General features: G+C 40.1%; 2 protein-coding genes across 2 annotated transcripts; one reads left to right on the forward strand and one right to left on the reverse strand.

The window, feature by feature from the left end:
• Positions 1–28: 28 nt before the first annotated feature.
• On the forward strand, positions 29–1,061 carry LOC110675426 (serine protease snake-like; the record flags this gene model as incomplete). The annotated part of the gene is made up of 2 exons (XM_021840401.1): positions 29–563; positions 624–1,061. Coding segments are annotated over 2 exons (903 nt in total), but the record flags the coding sequence as incomplete, so codon positions are not given.
• A 17,256-nt stretch (positions 1,062–18,317) lies between these two features.
• Positions 18,318–19,314, reverse strand: LOC5574105 (serine protease snake). The gene is made up of 2 exons (XM_021840402.1): positions 18,800–19,314; positions 18,318–18,734 (listed from the first exon to the last, which is right to left on the reverse strand). The coding sequence occupies exons 1-2, from the start codon at positions 19,269–19,271 to the stop codon at positions 18,388–18,390; spliced, it is 819 nt and encodes a 272-aa protein (XP_021696094.1). The 5' UTR covers positions 19,272–19,314; the 3' UTR covers positions 18,318–18,387.
• Positions 19,315–27,535: the final 8,221 nt, after the last annotated feature.

Below are 27,535 nucleotides of genomic sequence, written 5' to 3' on the forward strand. Positions count from 1 at the left end.
AGAATTGTTCTGAACTCCCATCTTGTTTCATCCAGAATGTCGAGAATATCGCAACCTAACGGTGATCAGAACGGGTATTATACCTCTAATAGCGCGACCTGTACCGGTCGTCCACGAGGAGTACAATTGCACAAATACGGTCGAGGTAATCGTCGGTGGCGTTGAAGCCCAGGAGGGAGAGTTTCCTCATCAGGCCTTACTCGGTTGGCAACCTGTTGATCAGTTCGGTTCCGAGGAATATGATTTCCTTTGTGGCGGGGTATTGATTAGCGAGTGGTACGTTATGACGGCTGGACATTGTATTCTGCATGAACCGCTCGTGGTTCGACTTGGAGAACATGAATTAAATGAAGAGGTTGTGGATCATCACGTGGATTTCGATATCGAGAGGGTTGTACGGCACCCACGTTACAAAGGCAGTAGTTCGTACAACGATATAGCACTGATCAAACTCAAACAAAAAGTTCGCTTCTCGACGTACATTCGGCCGGCTTGTTTGTGGACTGCAAACACGATTAACTATACGACGGCGATTGCGACTGGATTCGGTCAGCTAGGATTCTGTAAGTAATTAATTAATGAAAAAAGATCGATATTCTAAATAATCAGATTTTCCGGAACAGTGTCACACCTGTCCTCAAAATTGAACAAAGTAAAACTGGACATCTACGAAGACGATGAATGCTCGCAAGCATTTCAGAATAGTCGGAAGTTCAAGGATGGGATTATAGATTCACAGATTTGTGCCGGAAGCGACAGTAACCGCGATACCTGCCAGGGTGATTCCGGAGGGCCTTTGCAAGTGATGGTGGAAGACGAGGGCTGCACATATCACATCCTTGGACTCACATCACACGGTCAAGATGCTTGTGGGTGGAAAAATCCACTGGCGGTCTACACAAGGGTGTCGTCCTTTGTGAACTGGATTGAGCACGTGGTTTGGGATAGGGATGATGAGCTTGATTACTATGATGCCACATTCCTGATATGATAGTAAAATCAATAAACTTGAAAATAAATCTTATCTATTTGTTATATTGGATTATTAACATACACACGCAACAAAGTCACCGAACACTTCAAGTTATACTGTTTTTAGTAACAACTGTATATATGTTACTCCACGTTTAACTAGCAATTCAATTTGAAAGTTCACACCGTTTGTTATTGGGTATGTTACATTTCAATGATTGGTTTCTTTGTACAGGACACTTGTAACTGATAAGTTACCATGCCCACACAGTTACGGATCACCCACAGTGACGGATCACTTTGGCGTTCAACATCGGATAACTCGCTCAAAACATAAACGTTGACGTAAAACATATTTTTCCCATGTTATTCTATTTGTCTTCTAGCATTTGTAAAGTTAAGCACAATATTCAACCGCCTAATAACGGTGTATTTGACAAATGTTTAGTTGGTACCACACAGCTATCATTATATGGTCGTTTTCTGTAAGAAGTGCCGTCAGCATTCATAAGCTCCCACAAGTGGTAAAATTCATATGTTATAGCATAAAACATGCTCGTTCGCTTCGATTTAGTGTAAATTAATCTTTAGAAAACAGTTTTCTTGATTGTTGATTCTAAATACCGAATATTAGCACTTCTAACTAGTGATCCATAACATGGACCAGGAAATGATTGTTTACCACGGTTATGGATCACTACCAAAGAATGAAGATTTCAACCAGTTTAAGCATTGGATTCGACATTTTCAGACAATAGCACTAAGGATAAAACTAATACAACATCAAGGTTGGTAAATTTCATTTTTTTGCAGACAAAAATGGGTGGAAAACTTGGTGTGGAGCGAAAACAGTTCATGCCTCAGTTACTACAATGCAGTATATCACAAAAAAGGACATTTTACCCTTGTTTCCAGCTCTAACAATGCTATTTTTTGCAGTAATATGTGACACATTGTTAACTTTCACCAAATCATGCAATACAGATGCATTGAGTTTAAAATCTCTTGATTTTGCGCACTGATCCGTAATATGTCACAATTTGATCCATAATATGAAAATTGATCCATAATATGGTTTTCAGAAACCGATGCAATTTTTAATTTTCATGTAATCCTATGTAAATATTACACTCAAAACAGTTTACCAACCGAAGTTCCAATTTGAAACGATTCAATTCGTGCTTTTCAATTACAATTTTACGTTTTCCATGTCGTTTTATTGAATTTTATAGGTTGGACTCCACACTATTTGATCCATAACTGTGGGGTCATGGTATGTGTCTTTTTTGTTCACACACAAACACCTTTTCTCATAGAATGATCACAGTTCTAGCAAAGAAAAAAGGAAAACAACTTTATACCACGTCATCTTTATATGCCTTGGGCTACAAGTCCGATGTCCCTTCGGAGCTACTTCATGGTATTACTTCAGGTGGCTGAGGACTTGTTGATGCCTCTACGCCTTTTCGTCACCTCTTGCTCTATTCCATCTGGCTGCTATTTTTCTCTTCAACGTCATTTACATCTCTTCGGGCGGAACGGTTGGATGCCGAGATCGGTCTTGCGATTCCGGTTGAGGTATAACTTCCGATACGCAAGCGCCCCGACGACCCATATGCGGCGGTTCGTCATGATTGGTACAACTCGGCGTAATTCGTAGATTGATTGAAAAAGCACATTTAACTAAACATAACACAATTTTATTAAGCTTCAATACCTTATTTTTGATATAATTAATAATTATTGAAGATTTTAAAAATTTGGCCAGAATCCAATGTTTCATACTGGAATTATTTTTGAAACACGTTTGAAGTTAGTATGTGTTGAGTGTACAGCCCCTAGCACTCACCAAGTCTACACACTCAGTGGGCTATGTTGCCCCCATCGAAGGTGACACCACTGCTGAGAGAAATAACAAAGACAACAACACTTCCGTTTTTCATTCCATGTTTCTTTTCTCGTGAATAAACACGCTTTTTATTTGAACTCGCTAATTTCGTCAGTCTCGCTAGTTTTTCCTTGTGTGGCCATCCGAAGAACCACTTCAGGTTTTGGGCCCGGTAATCGTTTCGTCGGTTCCGTCGCGTAATCAAGTGGAAGTGATTTCGATGGAGGAGGAAAGCAAGGAGCGAGTTTTTCTGCCGGTTTTCGACGGCTCCAACTTTTCCGCATGGAAGTTCAGAATGCTCATTCTTTTGGAAGAGCATGAACTGGCGGAGTGTGTTCAGCGCTACGCTTCGGACGTTGAGGAGCTGAAGGAAGAGCTGGGGGACAGTGAAGAGCAGAAGAATAAGAAAAGGAAGGAACGTGAGAAAAGAGTGAAGAAAGACAGAAGATGCAAGTCGCTGCTAATCGGTCGGATTCACGACTCACAATTGGAGTACGTTCGCGACAAACAGCACCCGAAAGATGTGTGGGACGCGTTGCACCGAGTGTTCGAGAGGCATAGTGTGGCGAGCCGACTACACTGAGCCAGAAATTGCGTACGAATTTCATAAGAGAACGCTTGTGAATTGATTTCTTGACTGGTTTTCTCTCTTTCATAAGATTCTTATGAAACACAAAACGTCCGATATTCACAAGAAATTCTTGTCGGTATCATGAGAGATCTTATGCATATCTTCATTTTCCTAAATCCAAAGAGCGATTCTCTAAATACATAATGGTCCTGAAGAATTCCATAATTGATATCTATGATCCTTCATAAGAGTGTCTTATGATATTATACTAATTTATATTATGAACGCAATGATCGATGGAAGTTCACAAGTTTTTCTTATGAGTCTCATTAGATGCCTCTTATGTCTTTATTCCAAAAGAAATTCGTATGAAATTCTTACGTGGTTTTTGATAGGAAGTCGACTGTTTTTCACAAGTGTTACTAATCATTGTCATACGCACGCTAATGAATCTCAATCGTGAATATTTTGTTATTAGCATTGCTCCACGTAATTCATAAGATGTTCGTATGAAATTGTTAAGAAAATTGTACTCCATTAGATTGTCTTATGAAAGCCAATAATCAATGCGTTTGATAACCAAAAAGAGTTTCTTATGAAATTATATCTGTGTACGTAATGAGTGTTATTTCATAAGTCTGTTGTGAAATGTTATAAGATTCTCGAATGAAGAACAAAATACTTCTTATGTCGTTGTTCCATAAGAAAAACTTATGTATCTCATACGTTCCGTTTCCTCAGTGTACACTTGAAACGGCAAATGCTCTCGTTGCGGTATGAAAGTGGTGATTTGCAGCCACATTTTCTGCAATTTGACAGATTAGTGCGTGAGTATAGGGCGACCGGCGCGGCCCTCGATGAGCTTGACGTAGTGTGCCATCTCCTTTTAACTCTCGGTTCGGCCTACTCGGCGGTCGTTACGGCGCTCGAGACTATGCCGGAGGATGTGCTCACGTTGGAGTTTGTGAAGTGCCGCCTCCTAGACGAGGAAACGAAGAGGAAGGGCACCGAAATGTGCACAGTGAAGAGTGAGCCGGCGGCTTTTAGCGGAGCGAAGCAAGCACCAAAGAACAGAAGAATAAAGTGCTTCAGATGTAAACAAGAAGGCCACAAACTGGCCGAGTGTCCCGCGAAGAAGCAGGAAGACGCGAAAAAGAAGTTCGTAAACAAATCGAAGGCTCACGTCGCCGATCAAAGTGAAGTGTGTTTTGCCGGGTTCAGCAGGGGCAGTGCTGGTGCTGACGAGTCGAAAAATGTGAGCTGGTTTATCGACTCGGGCTGCTCTGACCATTTGGTGAACGACAAATCACTGTTCGTCGAATTGCGCGAGCTGCCGCAGCCGGTGGAAATTGCGATCGCCAAAGACGGCGAGATGATCGTAGCGAAGCAAGCCGGAACAGTGAAAGTGATTTCCGTCGTGGATGGCAGGGAAATAAAGTGCTCAGTGAAAAATGTACTGTTTGTACCAGAGCTTCGGTGTAACTTGTTTTCTGTCGTACGATGCGACGAAGCTGGTATGAAAGTCGTTTTCGAAAGTGAGTCGGTCCGGATCTACCGTGATTCGGAAGTGGTTGCCACGGGCAAACGTATCAAAAACCTCTACCGTTTGGACTTTTTCGTCGCAAATCGAAACGTGAGTGATTCGTTGTTGTCGTTCGGGCGCGTACCAGCGGATCTGGAACTGTGGCATAGGCGTTTCGGCCACCTAAATGCGCGAAGCTTGGAGAAACTTATCGGAGAAGAAATGTGTGTTGGCCTGAAGCTAAACGGTCGCAAAAAGAACGGAAGCGTTATAGTGTGCGAACCGTGCGTCGCGGCCAAGCAAACACGGAATCCGTTCCAAGTGCGTAAAGAACCACGATCGTCGCGCATTCTCGAACTCGTACATTCGGACGTTTGTGGACCGATCAAGCCGGTCGGTGTTGGTGGTATGAGGTATTTTGTGACTTTTGTGGATGACTGGAGCCACTTTGTGATGGTGTTCTTAATGAAATCAAAAGACGAGGTGTATGAGTGCTTCCAGCAGTATGCCGCGATGGTATCTGCAAAGTTCGGTCGTAAGATTTCGCGTTTGCGGTGTGATAACGGGGGAGAATATAAAAACCGCCCGTTTGTGAAGTTTTGTGAGCGAAGCGGAATTCAGATCGAGTGGACGGTAGCACATACCCCGGAGCAGAACGGCGTTTCCGAACGCATGAACCGCTCTCTCGTTGAGCGCGCTCGGGCTATGCTGGAAGACTCCGACGTGAACAAGTGCTTCTGGGGTTACGCAGTACAGACTGCGGCCTATCTGCTGAACCGTAGCCCTTCCAGCGCCATCGATCCTGGCATGACTCCATACCAGCTGTGGGAAGGATCAAAGCCGGACGTCCAGAAACTTCGAGTCTTCGGCTGCTCCGTATTCGTTCACATTCCGAAGGAGCAACGAGGTAAGTTGGACGTTAAATCTTGGAAAGGGCTTTTCCTGGGCTATGCCCACAACGGCTATAGAGTGTGGAACCCGACGAAGCGGCAGATTATGCACGTTCGTGACGTCGATTTTGTAGAGTACATGCGCGGGGAAAATACTCCGGGATGTGGCGTTGAGCGGACATCGGATGTTTTCTCTATTGCTGCGACCGATGATGAACAATCCGAATCGGTTGAAGCGGCACCGGATGCAAGATTGGACGTTCCGGATACGGACGAGCAGGATGGTGGTTCCAGAGCGGAATCGGTGTCGGAATACGAGAGTTTCGTCGAAGAAGACCGCACTAGAGCAGAATCGGAATCCGGCTCGAGCAGCAATGGCGAAATCGATCCAGTGCAACCCACCCACTCTGGTCGACCAGTGAGAGCACGGAAACAACCGGCGTGGCAAGCTGACTATGACATGGAGTACGCAGCGTATGCGTTGAGCGCCACGGAATACGTCGAGAATTTGCCAAGGACGCTGGCCGAAGCAAAAGCGCGGAAGGACTGGCCGAAGTGGGAAGCAGCGGTCAAGGAGGAGTTAGAAGCCCACACGAAGAACGGGACTTGGACTTTGACCGAACTACCAGGAAATCGGAAGGCGATTACAAGCCGCTGGGTTTTTAAGATAAAGCCTGGCCTGAACGGAGAACCGGATCGCTATAAAGCTCGACTAGTGGCCAGAGGCTTCGACCAAAAGTTCGGCTTCGATTATAGTGAAACATATTCTCCGGTCGCCAAACTCGACACGTTGCGTTCTGTCTTGGCGATTGCTTGTCGGGACAAACTGGTGGTGCATCAAATGGACGTTTGTACCGCCTTCTTGAACGGGTCGCTGACTGAGGAGATTTTTATGGCGCAACCGGAGGGGTGCACGAAAGGAAAGAACCTAGTCTGCCGTTTGCAAAAGTCCCTCTATGGCCTTAAGCAGGCCTCTCGGGCCTGGAACAGCCGATATCACAACTTTGTAGTGAACCACCTTGGCTTCAAGCAAAGCGCCAACGACCGGTGCTTGTACACCCGTGGATTCGGAGCGACATGGGTGATTATGGTCCTCTACGTGGACGACATCTTGATTGCCGGAGCATCGCTGAAAACAATCCAGCTGGTGAAGAACTGTCTAGCCAAGGAATTTGAGATGAAGGACATCGGTGAAATCAAGTGCTTCCTGGGAATGCAAGTCAACTATGATCGGGCTACCGGCGTGATGAAGATAACTCAGCGGCACTATCTGGAGAACGTCCTGAAACGTTTCAAAATGGAGAACTGCAAGCCGTGCTCAACGCCCATTGAGAATCGCCTGAAGCTGCCGAAAGGAAACGAAGACAATCGGACCGTGCAGCCGTTCAGGGAGCTAGTTGGTTGCTTGTCGTATGCGGCGTTGACCACTAGACCGGATCTGACAGCGGCAGTGAACTTCTACAGCCAGTTGCAGAGCTGTCCAAGCGATGAGCACTGGGCTCATCTAAAAAGGATTTTGCGATACGTTAAAGGATCGCTCGATTTCGGCCTGGTCTACCGGGCGGACAAAGAAGCGCCGCTGCTGGAGGTGTTTTCGGATGCCGACTGGGCCAACGACTCTTCTGATCGTCGCTCTGTGAGTGGTGGTGTGTTTAAGGTGTTCGGCAGTACAGTCAGCTGGCTCACCAAGAAACAGCAAACCGTCGCTCTCTCATCGACTGAGGCAGAGCTGACTGCCCTCTGTACGGTGGCCTGCCACGAGGTTTGGCTGAGCCGTCTTCTTCAAGATTTGGGATACAGTTGCAAGGAACCGATCTGCGTTTACGAGGATAATCAGTCGGCTATGAGGATCGCCGAGGAATCGAAAGATTTCGGACGCATCAAACACGTCGATGTTAAGTTCCACTTTCTGCGGGACTTGATAAAGGATGGCCGCATCGTTCTCAAGTTTCTGTCATCCGTTGAACAGCCCGCGGACATGATGACTAAAGGGCTTCCGGTTGCAGCATTCCGACGTCATCGTGACGGGATTGGCCTGGTGGACTGCAGTGGCTGAGCAGGGGTGTTGAGTGTACAGCCCCTAGCACTCACCAAGTCTACACACTCAGTGGGCTATGTTGCCCCCATCGAAGGTGACACCACTGCTGAGAGAAATAACAAAGACAACAACACTTCCGTTTTTCATTCCATGTTTCTTTTCTCGTGAATAAACACGCTTTTTATTTGAACTCGCTAATTTCGTCAGTCTCGCTAGTTTTTCCTTGTGTGGCCATCCGAAGAACCACTTCAGTATGTAGATCGCTTTTAAATTACCCCTTGTCAAATTTTGCTTCGGGATGAGCTGTCATTTTGTAAATTGAAATGTCATTGACTTAACTTGACACATTGACATTGAGTTTAAGGTGAAGATAAATCGAAGCCAAACCTCACATTTTCAAGAGCACGGATCTGGAGAACCAAACATCCGTTTAAGCTGAAAACTTAATCGATTGGTCACTCGCTGGTGGTGACCAATCGATTAAGTTTTCAGCTTAAACGGATGTTTGGTTCTCCAGATCCGTGCTCTTGAAAATGTGAGGTTTGGCTTCGATTCATCTTCACCTTAACGTAGAATCAGAATATGTAAAAAAAAAACTGGATACTCCAAAACAAGCCTATTTCCTGACGGAGGAATATCTCTCAAAACCGGTAACTTTACGCGTTGTTCTTACTCTGTTCTTCGCTGAAAGAGTGTCGAAGTCGGTCCAGCGATTCCCGTTAAAAGTTGACTTCCGGTTCACTGGCTCTCTGACGACTCAAGCCGGAAATGCACTACGTACTACTCGGAATAGTCTACAGTGGTGGATTTATCCTACTTACTCCGACGAAGGTTTCCCAGCGGCGAAAAATCTTCCGAATGGATGCTATCCGAGCAGATGCCGAGGTAAGTCCAGCGATTCCGGTGGAGAGAAACTTCCGGTTCACAGGCGCCCGACGACCTGTTGGAGGTGCTACTTCGCGACAATAGAAATATAAGTAGTAGAACGCTAGTGGCGCTGTTATCACAAAATAGAATTATTTTATTATTACTTACTGTTGAGGTTTTCAATTGTTTGTTTGGTGCCATGTTGTAGGGAATGTTTTATTTTGGTCGAAAAAAATGATTTGACACTTATAGACCCGGTACTCAAGCTGTCAGAGCGTGGCAAACTAGATGTTGGTCACACGAACAGTCGCGACATTAGCCTTCTACGGCTAATGCTTTTACTTTCGCGACTTACTCAATCAGTCCCCGGCGGTGGACTTAGTCTACTACGAAGCTTCGGACAGATGCCAAGTTCAGTCCCACGATTCCAGCGGAAGGAAACTTGCGGTTCACAGGCGCTCCGACAATGATTTGCCGTTGCTAATTCGCGGTCTACTCAACAAGTGTCACCGTCGGACATACCAAGACCGTTAACTCGATGCTGGTCGGTTTGGTGCCGAGGCCAGTCCTGCGATTCCAGTGGAGTAAGACTTCCGGATCGAAGGTGCCCCAAATACCCATCACCGATACTACGTGTTGCTCGAAATATTCGGCCTAGTCCCCGAAGGAGGAGTGGGCCGACGCCCTCTGGTCTACATTCACGAAACGCGACGTGAGACAAAACATGACACTTATATTTCTCACTATTGTTAAAAAGAGCTTGAAAATTACCTTTATGTCGACCGGTTTCGGAAGCGGTGTAGCCCGTCTACCCCTCTAATCTTCTCGCCATTTCTGTTGCAACGACGACACGATTTACGTTATCGCTCTGTTCACCGCGTGCCACTTACTTACGTGTTTAGATCTCCGTCACTGCTTCCGAGCATTTCGTTCCGCACTTCTGCGAATCTTGGGCAGTCAAAACCTACACGTGCGGTGTCTTCTCGATGTTTGGGCAATCTGGGCAGTGTGGCGACTCTGCGTGCCCGAATCTAAGGAGATACTTTCTGAAACATCCAGGCCTGATAGGAACTGTGTTAAATAAAAATTCGCCTCTCCATGCTTCCTATTCATCCACGTTAACAGGTTTGTGATGAGCCAGTAGCGGATTCATCTTCCTAGCTCCACGCAGTTTCACTCGTGCTGCCACCTCGCCATAGATCCGACTTTGACTATATTCCGTACGTTTCTGATGTTTCTTCGTTGGTAGCACTCGAAATCACCCACCAAAGTGATGCAATTGGAGATCACACTGGCTTTAACGTTTACAGCATCTGACGATATCGTTCTATACGGAATGACTCGCACTTTCATTAGCCGAAACGCTCTGTTCAGCTTTTCGCGTTTCTGCGGTTCTATTTCCAGTACCTTGCCCCAAGCAGGAACTCCATGCCTCAGACTGACATCTCTACTTCTTCCTGCGTAGGCTTGAGAACTGTGATCACAATTTGCCACAGTTCATCGATTCTGCCAGTCAACCAGAACACAAAGCAGCAGCAGCATCAATACCATCAGGCGTTGCGCTGCCAACGGTTCACACTCTGCTTGACTGTTTTTGTCTCTCCACTTTGACCGTTTTCGGGCAGCCATCTCGAGGTGAATGATTGAAAAAAATGTTAAATCATTCAATCGCTAATATTTCGCTTGTGTTTTAACTAATTGAAATCTATTAGCGCTAACAGCAAGAGCACAATTATTCCGTTGCAATACATATCAACAATTTCATGCTGCCTTTATTGAGCAAAAATGCAAAACCCCGAAAACCGGAAAAAATCGTGTCACCACTGTACTCGAGTAATTTCGCATTCGGGTTTGAAAAAACGTTGCGAAGAAGAAGATTACAGTTTTGAAGAGCCGTGACATTTTTTTGTTTTGAACGGTCATGGTTTGCTTTGGATGTTGATGGTCGTGTAGAAAAATGTGAATGTCGAGGTGGTAAATGTTTGCTACAGTACATTTCCCATCACTGTTCCTGCGTCTCGCACATCATCGTTAGTGCACATCATTCGCAAAGCCAACAATCTTCACCTTCCTGGGCAGCCAGTCGGGGACCTGCATTGTGTGCAGTACTGTGGCGATAGCCTTCCAGCTGGCGCTGTTGAATGCGCCTTACACATCTATCGTAACCACGGCGCGCAGTATCTATCTCATCTTCGTTTCTACTTCCACGTCTTCTCAGCACACCCGAGTACTGTTCGAATTGCGTCCACCGTCGATACGCCTTTGCGGAATCCAAACTGCATTTTCGACAAACCGCGCTCACTCTCCGTACAATTCATCAGCCTGTCTTCGCCCTTCTTGGCTATTAGCGAGATATTTTATTGCCTGAGCCCCCACAGTAAAAACAGCGGGAGTTGCATAGGATCCTTCACGATAAGCCGCCGTGAAGCGAGTTTCCCAATGGCGGCGATCCTCCACTTTTTTTGTCTTTATTTAAGATATCATTTTATCCCCAGACAACCAGAAATCGCATGAAAGCTCATGTTACAACTCATTTATTCATACTAATTACCATTGGCGTAGGAACAGGGGGGCCAGGGGGGCCTGGCCCCCTCCAGAATCATCCAGACCCCCCCCCAGAATTTTTGATGACAATAACAAAATAAAACCAAACCGATTTAAGATGACGCAAATTCTTCTGGAATTATGTACATGACTCTTGTTATTAACAAAAAAATCGCTTCAGTAGTTACGTTATGTAAATGTTGTACAACTATATTGAGAAAACCTCGTTTACGTTACACAGCATCAGCGCGGCTGTTCTGACTTCGGTGAATCGTGCGACAGTCGAAAGCTTAACCGTCCGATTGATTTCCCATATGAGAATTCACTAAAAAAATATATAATAATTGAAAAATCAGACATACTAAAAATACTACTACGAAAATTAAGGTTTAACTTTCAAGGAATTTCAGCATGGGAAACTTTTTATCAGATTAATGGCTAGAACAATGTAACAAAATCGGCCATAGTGTTATTCCAGCAATAAATTCTTTCTTTGATTTTGATTAAATGTTTTAAATATTCGCATGAATAAATTTATTGATTTAACTATATTATTTCAAGAAAACTTATTATTTTATAAATTATTTGATTAATTTCCAACAGATTTGTAGCAAATTATATCAAATAAATTTTCGATATTATTCATAGAATATTATTATTATCAAATTCCTCAAGGAATATTGAAGGGTGGCTTCAGAACTTTTGCAAATCTTCTTCTTCTTTCTGGCGTTACGTCCCAACTGGGACAAAGCCTGCTTCTCAGATTAGTGTTCTTATGAGCACTTCCACAGTTATTAACTGACAGCTTTCTTTGCCGATTGACCATTTTTGCATGTGCATATCGTAAGGCAGGTACGAAGATACTCTATACCCTGGGAAACGAGAAAATTTCCTTTACGAAAAGATCCTCAACCAGCGGGATTCGAACCCACGACCCTCAGCATGGTTATGATGAATAACTGCGCGTTTACCGCTACGGCTATCTGGGCCCCCAAAATGCAAATCTCATGAAAATTAATCAAATAATATTGTTCATACTATCAAAGCGAATTCTTCCTGGTGGACATCCATTCCTTCTATGTCTACTTTTTATTAGCAAGTTGATTCCAGAATACGTTCCCGGATTTGCCAAAAAAATGTTACTTCTGTCAAATCTAATGCTGGGATATTTCACTGAAAGTTGTACTAGAAATTATTCTGTGAATTTCTTTCAATATTTCACAAACATTTTATTACAAATTCTTTTGCGTCGCTTATCAATGGTCCTTAAGAAATGTTTCCAAAATACATCATAACTTGCGTCAATTTCTTATTTGCTTTTTTTCTAGAAATTTTGCTTCAAATCTCTGGTTGATTCATGAATTGGAAAGAAAATTGTATTTGAAACATCTCTTGCCTTCGAATCTTCAAAAGAAATTGGTTGAAATACCCCTGGAAAACTTTAGCTTCCAAAGTTAGCACAGCGGAAAAGGAATTTGTAGAGAAACATGTAGTAAAATAATTGGGAAGGGGGAAAGGATATTTTAGGATATTCATAAAGAAATTTTTATTGATCTTTCCTAAAATGCTTCTTAGAAATAATTTTACCAATTATTGTCTGATTCAAAATTCCTATATGTATTTTTGGCCGGAATTTCTAGAGGCTTTCTGGCAGAAACCTAGAAAACCAGAAGTCAAAGAAGGATAGATTTCAAGGATAATTTCTAAAGATGATTCTGATGGAATCTTAAAAAAGGTAAATTGTAGGAGATTTGGAAAATTTCAGAATTCTTAAACGTATGGTTCTTGATTTCTGAAAGTTCATCAATAAATTTTCAAAGTAATGTACAATACATCTTTGGTAATGTTCTTAAAAAAGATCAGCAATATTGCAGCATTTAACTTCTACTGTACTACAAAATAATCGATAATAGACTATTCAAGTTAGTTTGTTTGATATTTGTATAGGTAGGAAAAAATGGTTTTTACTACATCAATATGTTTACAATATAGTATCATGACACTTCGGAGTTGATACAAAATATTATTTAAGATTTTGATTTTATTTTACTTTCAGTAAAACTGCGTTTTAACACCTATAATTTTTTATTATAAAAGACGATTATGAATTTTACGACAGGAATGTAGTAAATTTTTCCGAATTAAATGTCAGCAGCAATTATTAAAAAATTACCTACAAAATTTTTTCAATCCTTTTTTGTATGTGTTTCTCTAGAAATCTGATTTGGAGTAATTCGTAAAGGAATTTGTAAAGCAAAGCAAAAGTATTGAGATATTCAAAGAGTAGTTTTTGAACCAAAGTATGGAGAGTGGATAAATTTTTAAATGTTATTTATGAAAGAATCATGAGATCACCAATAAAAATAGAATGATTTCTAGAACCTGAAATAATACTTGATAGAATTTCTAGAGATTTTTTTGAGAAGTTCAAGAATGAATTGCAAAATCTTAGTAAATCGATGAAAAATTTCTTCGTAAAAATTCTTTCGGGAATTTTTGGAGGATTTGCTTTTGGGAATTTTGTTAGTGCGGTTTGAAGAAAAAAAATCTCTGAAAAATACTTAGATGAATCTCTGGTATTTTGTTCCCGAGAATCTTAGGGAAACAATAATTTAATTCTCTCAGACATCCCTGAACAAATTACTCTAGAAATCTTTGAGTATTTTCGTGATTTTGAAAGAACAGTTCAACGGTTTTCGTTAGGAACTTTATAAAAATGTTAGATTTTTTCAAACATTTCTTAGTTAAGCAAAGCAAAGAAAATAAAACAAAAATTCCGAGGAAGTTTTGAAGAAATGGGGGATGTTGCTCCTTGATTTTAGAGAAATATAAAAAATGCAGGTAGATCTGCGTTGATGATAGATTGGCTTTTCAGTCCTGACAAAATTAAAAGCTGCTATTTTATTTTGTCCAACGTTTCAATCCGTTTGGGACCTTCTTCAGAGACTCAATTTTAACTGTTCTTCCTTCCAGATAGATAGGCGGAGAACTTCTTTGAGAAATCATGAGAATAACCAATTGAATTCTTTCTAATTGATCATAACATTTTTGTGGAATATTACGAGGAACATTTAGAGTAACACCCAGAAGATTTTATTTTGCGGGAAGTCTGGATAATTTTTGTTGTGATTATTTTCAAACAGCGCTGTAGGGCTTCAAAAGCAAACTGTTCTGAGGAATTCGTGAAATGAATCCTTGCTTGGTGATCTCGAAGACATTTTTGGTGTTTTTTTCTGATTAAAATCCTAAACAAATAATTAATGAGCAACTGAAGGACACTTTAAATTAACAGTTTATATAATAAGTACGTAGAGGACCTTCCAAAAGAAATGATTAAAAGAATTTCTAATACATTTTCTGGCCGAATTCTTCAAGAGATTGTTTAAGTAATTCGATACAGATTCTTTGAGAATTTTTCTGGTGAGATCAGAAAGTCTGGGTATGATTTTCTGTGGAAAGCCCAAGATAAACTTCGTGAAAACTGGTAAAAGAGTTCTTGATGAAAGCACTGAAAATAATGAAAATAATTCATAACGCAATTTCCTTAGGAATTCTAAGAGGAATCTCTTCAAAGAACATGATTGAATCCTTGAAAAAATCGTGGAAGAATCACAAAGGACATTCCTTGTGATTTTTTCGCTAGAATTCTTGAAGGATTACAAAAAGAATGAATTTTTACATTTAAACTACAAATGAAACTGATGTGCCGCGAAATGAGACAAAATCACAAATTATTAAAATCAATACAAATCTGTTGAAAATACGAAATTTGTGAAAATCGTGATTATTGCGACCGACATTACATCTGTAAATTGGAGATGAACCAGCCGTGGGCTGAAAATCTCCCTAAAAGAGATAATAATAATACATCTGTAAAAACAGGTATATGCTAGCCCCCCCCCCCTAGGCCCCCTCCAGACAAAAATCCTAGCTACGCCAATGCTAATTACATCAAACTCGCAAAACACCGTTGATAAACTCGTCAGATTGATGAACTTCCTCGCATAAAACACTTCTTTTCTGAGTTCATTTGTACATTTTGTTTCGTCCCGTACACTCGTACAAAGTAAGTCGAATCAATCCGTAGCAGCTGTCAAATCGACATTTGTTATCATAAGTTAAGATCACAGGTTAGTCCGGTGGAATATTTATACACTCGCATTGTGTATTATTATTCATCACATAATATATGCACGCATATCGCCTCCACTTTTGTACGTAGAAGGCCTTTTCGCGACATCTTATAAGTGAAATGTTGCACATACAAAGCCTCCAGGTGATTTCGTTATACGTACATTTTGGTTGTCTGGGTCGACATGGATGGAGACGCCCTCTTCTATGGCGACAGGGGGCTCGATTGGCTTGTAAGATGGATCGAGCCCGGGACATCCTGTCTACTGCAACTCGCTGCAGTTGATATAGGGCATGTCCGTAGGCTGCTTAAAACGTCATCGTTCCGACCAAACACACTCCACACAAACGTCATTATCTCCTGCCACCGTGCTCGACAATTATGCTGCTTTATGTTGCCGTCGCTTTTCTTGCTACGGGAGTAGATGGAGACCTAACTTTATTCACTTACCGATACAAACAGATACGACATTTTAATCCTTACATTCTAACTACACTAATGAACTTATTCAAATAAAACTAAATGCAAAAACAAAGAAATTAATATATTACAGTGGAGATTGTTGCCAACCACTACATAAACAAAACATGAAAACAAATCAACATAAAGTGACGTTTAACACATAACGCTAAAAACACTCAAATGTGGGTAAAATTAACACGAAAAAAAGTGGGTTTAAAGTACACTCCACATAAAAACTACATATAATGACATAATTGCAAAGCACAGGTTACATCACCTTTTTTGATACGTCTGGCTCTGACCTCGAATAACATTAAATAAACAAAAATGTTTGGCGATGTCATATTTTGGACACTATGATTCAAATTTCGGACAAATACAGAATTAGAAAAGTTAAATTATTAATTAAACTCACCACGCTATTATAGAGACGTTTAAATTAGCTGCACATTTCAAATTTTCTTCATCGGATAATGCTCAATAAAAGGAGTCTCCAAAGTGAGAACTTCTGAACATCAAACCAAACAGAAAATCAAGAGAAACAATTCCCATACAAAATACCGTTTTGATTCATATTACGGACAGCTTCAAATTCCGGACACTCTACTTTGTATGGGAAACATTTCACGCGAAATGTTTCAATTTTTTGCTGTTCAAAAGTTCTCAATTTCAAGGCTCGTTTTAAAAAACTTTTTCCATAAATATATTTGAAAATTTATAATGCCCAACTACCTTAGATGTCTCTTTGGTGGTTTAACGATTTCGATTGATGATTTGACTGTTCCATTAATGATTATCATGAGCTGTCCGGAATTCGATTCAAAGTGTCCGGAATATGAGGCAAAAGTGAGGAAGCGTCCGGAAAAAGAATCATGAAAAGGCCACACATTTTGATTTATTTAAAATTATTGAAGTTGCGGAAGCGTATTCTTCACCCACCGTTCGAAAGTAAAGGGCTTCCGACGCTCGATAGCGATAAGGAATCATACAGAATGATTTATTTTGTATGCTCTATGCTGGGTTATATTTCCCTGAGTCCTTAAGTGTCCGTAATATGAATCAAAACGGTAGATTATCAGGAATTTGGACTTCATAAATTCAGTTCCACTTGGAATTTGGCCGATTCTTTTTAATTACTGTTGCGCCTCTAGTTGACATAGCGAGTAACTTGTTACAGCTTTTTGATCCGGAAGAATTGTTTATTCAGTAATGCCGGGACGAGATTTGCGTGCTCCAAATGACTCGTTCTCAGAAACTAGCCAACCAAATTATGAACTTTTTAAAGCGACTTCAAGGGGAAGAATGAGGCTAAAAAATGGTATGGTATGTGGAAATGGGTCTAAAAGATGGCTCCTGGACCCTCACCTTTTTTGTTGGTGGCGGATGTAGGAGTGGCATAAGGCATAATTTCAACTAAGGGGTCATTCAAATATGACGTCCATCATTTGGTTTTGGATTTTCTGGTTTATCTAAAATAAGTCAAACATAATTTCAGATGGATTCTACTCGCCTAAGGGGCCAACAATTGATGCAGGATACCCAGGAACTCCTAGTAGGGGCGGATGGCATCTCCAGGGAAGTGGTCACTTTTAGAATTATCCTGAAACTTTTCGTGCGACACATCAAACTTCATGATTTTGCAAGACAAGTTCAATAGAAGGAATTTCAATGACTTCTGACGGCACTGGCCACCTACTGGCATATTCCGGGAATGGGGTACCCTCAGAGAATTGGCACCTTTAGAAAAATTATGATAACTACCTTATGACTCACCAAGTTTCATGGTTTTGCAAAACAAGTTCAATAGAAAACATTTCAAAGGCTTCTATAAATACACGAAAAATCGAATTTAATTCCACTAGAGTTTGTATAATCTGACAGATGATAACCTTTTTTCTCAAATTACGTGTGACTCATATTCCAAACAGTTGCGTTTTCAACTGTAAGAATTTATTATTTCAAAACTTTTAAAAATAGAGGACTTATCATAGAAGAATTGAACAGTAATTTCCTTGAAAAATCAATATAAAAATTCGTGTGTTCGGAATATCAGTCATATTTGGAATTTGAGACAAAACGGTATTCACATAAGAAAACAACTCTTGGATGATTTTTCCCGAAGACAAAACATAACTTCAAAGAGTCATCATAGAAAGAGTGTGGCGCATTAGTTTGTGGCATGAAGCTTCAAGGGAAAAATATATAAAAAGATGATAAACATAGCGGTTTAGTTTAGTTTTCTAACTTTTTGCAGAATTCCACCACATGTATATTCTCTACTCAGGCTAAAATGCAGGTTTTGTACAAGTGTTGTCCCTTTCTTATAGTTTCAGGCGATTTGCCGCATTTTTCTTAATGGTAAGAATATGTCATTTCGAAAATGTTATGTGTTTTTGTTTGTAATTGATTTTGGATAATAAAATAATTGAAATATTGAAACAAATTATTTATTCATTACATTATTATAATTTACGTTAGTCACAAACGACAAAGCACGTTTCTCACTTCCACACATCTACATCTTCATCCCAAACAACGTTCTCGATCCACTTCACGTAAGACGATATCCGCGTATAGATTGCCACTGAGTTCATCAATCCGCACGCATCTTGGCCACGAGACGTAAGCCCCACTACGTAATACGTGCATCCATTGTCCTCGACCATCACCTGCAACGGCCCTCCAGAGTCCCCCTTGCAGGTGTCCTTCTCGTTTTCACTTCCGGCACAGATCTGCGAATCAATGAGGCCATGTTTAAACTTCCGATTCCTCCTAAATGTCCGATCACATAGGGCTCCATCGTACAGCTCCAATTTGACTTTGTTCAACTTCGTTGCTTGTTCTGTAACTGGATTAATGAAACATCTTTGTTATAAAATACTTGATCCCCGTCCAGAAATCATTGAGCCTTACGAAATCCCAGCTGCCCAAATCCAGTGGCAATCACCGACGAGAAGCTAAATGCTTCAGAAGTCCACAGGCAAGCAGGTCGGATGTACGGCGAGAAACGAATTCTCCGTTTTACCTTCACCAATGCTATATCGTTGTAAACGCTACTGACCTTGTAGCTCGGATGCCTAATCGCTCGCTCAACATCGAAGTCCACTTGATGATCATAATCATTATTCAAATCGTACTCTCCCAAACGCACCACAACGGGTGTGCCCCGTTCGCCATCCACAATACAGTGACCGGCAGACACCACGTACCACTCGCTGATCAGTACCGCTCCGCACAGAAATACAAAGTCCACGGTGGTGGAGTAATCGATCGATTCCCAGCCAAGCAACGCATGATGAGGAAACTCACCTTCCAGAGCTTCCTCTCCGCCAGCAATTACCTCAACCGTGGTAGTACAGTTGTAGTCTTCATGGACAATTGACATGGGTCTGGCGATCAACGGAATGATCCCCACACGGGATACTGTTAAACTGCGATACTCTTGACATTCTGTTGGTGAAACAAATTGTGTTAGAACTTTGTTCACTTTGAATGCTGTCCCCGAAGATCTTACTCACTCAGCTCGGCTATCCGCTGCCCTGAAATGGAATCGATAGAAATTCACTTAACTATTTCAGATTCAACGTGTATCTTACCAGTAGCAAGCTGAAGTGTCAATATACAGAAATAAACTGAATTCAAAAATCTAACCGCGACCATCTTGAGCAAACTGCGCGTCGTTTGGTGTTGCGTTGTATTATAAGTCGATTGAAGATCAGGTGTGTGATTCTATTTTCTCGCCTCTTCAGATCGTGTAGTCACACGACTTGGTTAAATAAAGAATGCCGGCCAAACGGTCACGCGAATTGCTAATTTGGACAAATAACCGAACGAGTGTCATATTCTCTCCATCAGCCATCGGGTTAGATGTTAGAATATTCATAAGTACCTCTTATCGGTGTGATTCATCTATGGATATTTTGTTTACTGGCTTCGATGCCGCCAAGTCGGACGCGTGCATTCATGTTATCCTCTCAGACTTCACGATCATGTTTTTTTGCGCAAAAAGACGCCACTTGGTAGCATTGGGCATATCGCCAATAAGGGACCGTCCATAAATGACGTAGCATTTTAGGTGGGGAGTTTATGATTTTGTGACTAGCCATGTATGGAAAATAGGCTGCTATGGGGAAGGGGGTGTTAAAAATATGTCAAAAAATGCTACGTAATTTATGGACGTTCCCTAACTAGAGTAAAGTGGACAAAAGTTCTTTTTAAGATTTCTAGCTCAATTCAAAGCAAATGTTAATTTTTATGATGCTTGGAATGCTATACAAGTAAGATATTTTCACTCCTAATATAATATAAATCGCTTGAGATTTAAAAAAGTAGGGAAAAAGCACTAATTTTCGACCTACAAGAATTCTGTGCCAATTTTCGGATTTTCATACAAAGTAGGCCAACATCATATGAATGGATCGAAAATTAGTGCTGGGTCGAAAATTGCAGCTTTTCCCCATTAGGTTTCTTTAGATTTAATAAAAATTAAATATTTTGCGATGTTTTATGTAAGGGCGTTACTTGGCATATCATAAAGATGTTTACATATCCATACATAGTTTTTGCATAAATATTTGAAAACTATTTTTTGCCTTTCCCCTCGGGGCGAATGACTCTGCAGTTAAAACCTCCTTAATAATTAATATTAAATTAATAAATAATAATTATAATATATTTTGCCTATAGAGTTACAAAAGTTCGAATCAGCGGGGCTTAACCGTTAACGCCCAGCGTCCTCAATTGAGGACAGAGATTTGCGCAAATAATTTGAAAGCAATATAAAATATAACAATATTATCTTTGGAGAACTTGGTCTTGGTCAACTCAAAACAGTTGCGTAATGAATCATTACAGCAAAGATTTCAGTTGCGTAATTACTATTGCCGCACTGCATACTCCAGTGCAGGAAAGTAGGCCGTTTCATGACAGATTGGCGTGATGAAAAACAGCCTAGTACGATAAGAAATAGCAAAAAAATCATTTCAAGACTATTTTACGATGAAATGATAGTTCCATAATAGTATTAGTAACTATGAAAGATAAAAAACAAAAATAAAACAGAAAGGTGTGATTAGATTTTGACATTCTTTGCCTATCGATTTTATAGTAACATCTAAGTAGGCAATGATTTGCGTTCGTTGATTTAACTGTCAAGAATTTTCACTTGTTGTGCATTTCTTCGTATCAAGCTTATTAGAAATCTATTATTTGTCATGTTAATACATTTCCTTTTCGATTTTAGGTCTTCAATTAAAGGGATATTTTGATCATATGCTGCATCCTTGGAATGGATAATGTTCGGTCACACTGCAATCATCTCCCATTGCAAGGCGCAGTAACATACAGCAGCAGCGCAGCAGTACATTCGTGCTTATTTTGCGCGGCGTGTGAGGTGAGACGAGTCGGATGAGGTGACAATTGTCGACTCGCTCCCATTTGATTAGCATTAGTCGTTCCACGTCACTCGCGGTGAGAGCGACTCGTCTCGACTCACACGCCGCGCAGAATAAGCACAATTATTACGCGTTGCAAGAAAACTTTTGATTCCGGGAAAATGCAGGGTTATTGATCGCTAAATTTCCCATCAGAATCATCATAGTCACCGGTGACATAAACATGTAATATTTTCGTTTATTCTGAATGAACTGTCATGATTAATTTGATCAGCGATACGGATTTCGCGCATAACTTCGTCGAAAACCTTAAAAAATGGATTGAATCATTGGTGAAGCAATAACTATGTAAGGGACACGTAGATGGGAATCATACATATTGAAATTTATGGCATCTGAGTGACTTACAGCTAATTTCTCTGTTTCTCCCCCAGCTATCAGCAAGCAGCCCAATTGCTTTGATGCTCTTGCGTTGGGCTGCGTGATGCTAGCTGTCGGCGCATCAAACCTTTGTAACTTTGTAACCCATTTCACTCATCCGTACTGTGTGGTACTGAATGAACCAGGCATTACAAACTCATCTGATCACTAAGATCATCTTTGGATGGTGGAGAGATATTATCCTCAATCCAAGAGCGCTTTGATGTGATTCAATCTTTCGATCTGATACTTCAAAAGATGTTGTTGACAAGAGTTTGGTGTGGAGATGGTGCTTCAATCTGTTTTGTTAAACAATTGACCGCACGGCCGCCTGATGGTATCGTATTTCGAATCATGAACTTCAATGAAAAAGTTACAGATCGTTTAAAGTTTTCTTTATTTACCGTTTTCTATGTTCACATTACGGATTACATCCACGGCGACCAACTCAAAATTGAAAAACTTCAAAATGTGATTGTAGATCATGGAAGATTCAATGAAGACTTGCATCGGTTTCGGGATTTTTAGACCCTTCCTCTGTCTGATTCTTAAGAGATCTTTGTGTACGAATCCCTGACGAGATAGCTGGCGAATATTTGCAAGACATCTAGCGTATTTAAGGCCAAATACGTTTGCAAATTTCTTATGAGGCATTTGGTGGAAACAGTGACTGACCCATCATCTATGACAAAATTCGTGTGATTATTGAATTAACGGTGGGATCTTTTGCTTATGGATTGAGCGGACCCTTGAGTATTGTATTAACTAAACATTTTGCTAATATATGTTTTGACAAAGATCGTGTGTGGTTCAACTGAATGTGTAATGTGTATATATTTATTTGTTTATTGCGTAGGATAACTTTTATATTGCAAGATCTTTTGTACATTTCTCGTGAAATAATTGGCATTATACATATAGTTTGTTTTAGAGATCTTTTCGTACGCCCATCTAGTCTCACGCACAAAGCTTCGTCGTCCAAGATTCTTGATTAACACATCGTTTGTAGAAAATCCTAAAGAGAGTTACGATTAATCGTAGATACATTTACGACTTATTAAATTTAGAAGGGCTCCAAGCACCAATGGCATCTCTCAGTAGTTTGCAAATCTACAAGCAAAATCAAAGAAAATTCTAATAAAAAATTAACACCATCCACGCATGACACACTGGGATTCACTGACTTCTATTGATTTCCCTTCAATTTATTGTTTTGGATTTCAAAGTCTCCCGCTGTATTCATTGTTGCACTCTGAATTTCTGTCCAAAACTGTCACTGAGTCCGGCAGTTTTTTTATAATGATTACTTGCGCATGGACTGCTGAGTTTCAATGATTTCATCTAGCATCAAATGAACTAAAGATATTGAAGAAAGATCGATCAAAGAGCGCTAAGATGATATCTTGTTATTCGATCCGAATCTCTCTCAGATGATCAAATGATGAGATGGAATGCAATGCCTGGAATGAACATTGTCATAGATCTAGTCTTCCAACCCTGTTATGATGGTTGACAATCAAAAGCCTGTTGAAAGAACTCCGAGATTGTAACATCGGATCGGACATCAAACGATCTAGTAGGCATGGCACAACTTCGAAGCCTCACTCCTATAGTAATGTCAGAATGGAATGCAAGGTTCTTCGTGGTGCTCCCGCTTGCCAACAACGATTCTGAGCTTCACATTTGGCGATCCTGCTAGAATTTTAAATAAATTTTCGTTTTTCCTGGAGAGCCTGGATTCGATAACAAGCGGGAGTGTCCACTAGGAAATGTGTTTGTGTCGAGTGCTTCTTAAACCGCGTGTAAAAATATGTATTCAGAGTGATTGTGGAGTGCTTGAAGTTTGAATCTGATAAAAAGGCATCTGTAAGTAAACAGCAATGTGGTATTTTCTATGAATAATAGAAAACTGATTGAAGAGGAAATATGACATTAATATGCATTACTCGCTGAAGCAGCAATGTTTCTCTCTGTTCTTGTTGTTGCTCTTATTGAACACCAGCATCACCTCAACTATTTGAGTTGCGCGATGCAGGCTTTGAAGTGAATATTTTGTTTTGCATTTGAATTCAAAAAGATTGCTTCGATGGAAATATTTGAATGTAATAGAAAGTGTTTCATCTATTTTATCCGATTCAAAGATCATGATCATTTCGAGCTGATTCATATAAGTTATGAAGTGCACATTCTGCTTTTATCAGGGACCTATTTTCTGCATAGGTTGAACGGAAATAGAATAACGTTAGGAACTGAACTATTTTTTTGCAGAAGTCAATTGAACATATCCATACAAAACGTGTATGAAAAATATTGTATAATTAAGTATAATTTGTAAAATAATGTGATTTTGCAAAAGAGAAGTGAAGTGTTAAAATTATTAGTGGTTTTCATGAATATTAATCAATTTGTATAACTTATCAATTAGTAATTTCAATCGAAAAAAAAAACTCCCGTAACATTTATCAACTGTGCAAATTTCTATATAAATAATAATTAAACTTCGCTTTGGTTGTATGTGATCATTTCATCGTTTCTTCTGTGATAAAACACACATTTCTATATCTTATCTCTCCTGCTTTCAAATAAAAACAAAATAATTTCAATAAAATAAAATAGAGTGAAAAATGAATGTTAGTGTGTGCAAATATTCCTAACCATGGGCGATTTTGAATTGGTTTCCAAAAGTAGATTTTTCGTTCAATTTAATCGATTTTTTGATGTTGAAACAACATGAAATCCTAATACAATGGATTTGATCTTATTTTGAGTCGTTGTTCTTGTAAATTTGCTAATCGATTCAGTACTATCGATGTTTTGGTCAAATTTGACCTATAATGCACATGATTGTTTTCTTTCCTATTTGCATCAGTACATTGTGTATCCCGTAATGTTTAACGAACAAGTTAAGTGTGAAGCATACTGAATCGGTGAAATTTGTGAATTTTGTGTCGATAACCGGTGAGATCCAAACTATTCAAATCTACTTAATTCATTATTATTTCTAAATGCCATGTTAAAAAAAATAATAACATGTTTGAAAAAAATATCCTTAACGCGACTGGTGGTTGCTATGGAAAAAATGCCCTTAACACAATTGGTGTATGCAATGCAAAAAAAATGTCCCTAACGTGACTGGTGGTTGCAATTAAAAATATATTATTGCCGCGATTGGTGGTTGCATTTGGTTTGGTATTTGGTTGTCTTTAACGCGACAGATGGTTGCAATGAATATATTATTAACTCGACTGGTGGTCGCATACTTGTTCCTAGCAATCAATGTTATTGATATTGCTAGCGCGACTGGTGGTCGTATATTTGTTCTAAGCAATGGTGGTGTATACTTACTGCCACGACTGGTGGTCGCATACTTGTTCATAGTAACTGCTATTGATGTTATTAACTCGACTGGTGGTCGTATACTTGTTCCTAGCAAGTATTATTGATGTTGTAAGCTCGATTAGTGGTCGTATATTTGTTCTTTGCAATGGTGGTGTACACTTGCTACCGCGACTGGTGGTCGCATACTTGTTCATAGTAACTGCTATTGATGTTGTTAACTCGACTGGTGGTCGTATACTTGTTCCTAGCAAGTATTATTGATGTTGTAAGCTCGACTGGTGGCCGTATATTTGTTCTATGCAATGGTGGTGTACACTTGCTACCGACTGGTGGTCGCATACTTGTTCATAGTAACTGCTATTGATGTTATTAACTCGACTGGTGGTCGTATACTTGTTCCTAGCAAGTATTATTGATGTTGTAAGCTCGACTAGTGGTCGTATATTTGTTCTTTGCAATGGTGGTGTACACTTGTTACCGCGACTGGAGGTCGCATACTTGTTCATAGTAACTGCTATTGATGTTGTTAACTCGACTGGTGGTCGTATATTTGCTCTAAGTAATGGTGGTTTACACATGCTGTCGCGACTTGTGGTCACAAATTGGTTCCTAATAAAAGTGATGTTCACATGCATGCGCGACTGGCGGTCGAAAATGTATCTATAGAATAAGATATGTAAGCCCAATGATGGCTAGTAACTTAGTAGATATGTTATATCAAAACAAGTAACAACAGTCAAACAAGTCTTTGAGTGAGTATTTTCGTGAAAGTACGGTGGATTGAATGTACAACAAGATGAAAGTCAAACACTGATGCTACTCTGTTGAACGCATATATGTCAGTTTATTAATAGCAATATTTTGTCCAAAATTCGTCTTAGATATGTCATTTCATATAATTAGCTTGCTGTTTCTAATGTATGGAACGACATTCAATCGAACAATAATTTCAACGCCGTTTTGATTGTGTGGGTATTCTACAGCGGAAAAATGTTTCAAAGTCGCATGTACAAGTGAACAGTTGAGATATGAAACAGTATACATCGGTGAAGTTCTTAGCGATGTGAAATATACATCCTGAATTCCTGAAAGCTTTCGTGATGACGGAAACGATGTGAAAACTCATCACTTCAAACTTTTTTTCCTGAGAAGATGGAGGATGTGTGGTACTGAATGAACATTGTCATAGATCTAGTCTTCCAACCCTGTTTTGATGGTTGACAATCAAAAGCCTGTTGAAAGAACTCCGAGATTGTAACATCGGATCGGACATCAAACGATCTAGTAGGCATGGCACAACTTCGACGCCTCACTCCTATAGTAATGTCAGAATGGAATGCAAGGTTCTTCGTGGTGCTCCCGCTTGCCAACAACGATTCTGAGCTTCACACGTACTACCGTAAGGCGGGGTGACATTGGGCCATAAGGGTGACTTTGTGCCAATGTTTTTACAGCAAGCTAGTGCCAGAATAATGAAAACAATGTGTCAAGTTTCAAGAATACGTTATAAATAGCCAATTAATGGTCATAGATTAGTTTTTTGACGTTCCTACTAGCCATGAGATGCATCGAAAGAGGCGGTTAAAGTCACCCCCTAGACCCAATGTCACCCCGCACGGCGGTACCTCTAGGGTATATAAGAGGCAACCTTTTTGTATGTGAAGTTAGTTGTAAGTTGTGACTGTAACTGTAACTTGGTGTCGTGAAGCGTTGGCCATCATGGTGTTCAATCTACTTCCGCTACCCAGCCAAGCGGATCGCATTTCCGCAAACCTTTCTTCAAGATGGCATCCCACTCCGTAACGGAAAATTCGTTTCCCAAGTGCCATGCTTGTGACAATCGTCATCTCTTAGTTATATATATTGTTTGTTCAAGTTGGAAAGTGTGTATAGGAACCTAATAATAAATGTCTAACGCCACACAGTGACATATAGAAAAATCCTAGAGAACTTCTTAGAGAAAATACTCAAAGTATATTTAGAAGGATCCCTGAAGGGATACCTAACAGGAGTTTTAAGAAATAACTGGCGGGATCTGCGTAAAATTTCCGACAATTATTTCTTTGTGAACTATGCAGAAATTCATGGAACACATCCTGGAGATTTTTTTTAAAGATTTCTAGAGGAGTTTCTAGAAAGATTGCAGAATTGAACTGACAATATTTTTCTTAAGTGATTTATTTTATGTTTATTTTTATTTTTTTGAAGAAACTTAAACTATTGGAAAAATTTACAGAACGATTTTTAAAGGTTTTTTTTCTGAAGGAATCCTGAAAGAAATTCGCAAGATGGAGGATTTGCTAGAAGAATTTTCTGCAGGAATTCGAGTACTAATATCAGAATAACATCATGAGCATGAGCAGAGCATAGATGACCGTGCAATTTGTAGTTGCTCCTCCGTGATTGGCCAAAACAACTGAAGTTGCACAGAGGTTCATTGATTGGGACTTGAAATTAGCTGTCCATTCTCAATGTGCGCATATTAAGAGCTTAAACT

The sequence above is a fragment of the Aedes aegypti genome, chromosome 2 (genome assembly GCF_002204515.2).
Source record: "Aedes aegypti strain LVP_AGWG chromosome 2, AaegL5.0 Primary Assembly, whole genome shotgun sequence".
NCBI lineage: Eukaryota > Metazoa > Arthropoda > Insecta > Diptera > Culicidae > Aedes > Aedes aegypti.

Coding starts and splice junctions, on each gene's coding strand:
- LOC5574105 (XM_021840402.1), bottom strand. CDS start 19,271: ATGTCAATTGTCCATGAAGACTACAACTGTACTACCACGGTTGAGGTA. Junction 18,735..18,799: donor ATTTGGGCAGCTGGGATTTC/GTAAGGCTCAAT, acceptor TCATTAATCCAG/TTACAGAACAAGCAACGAAG.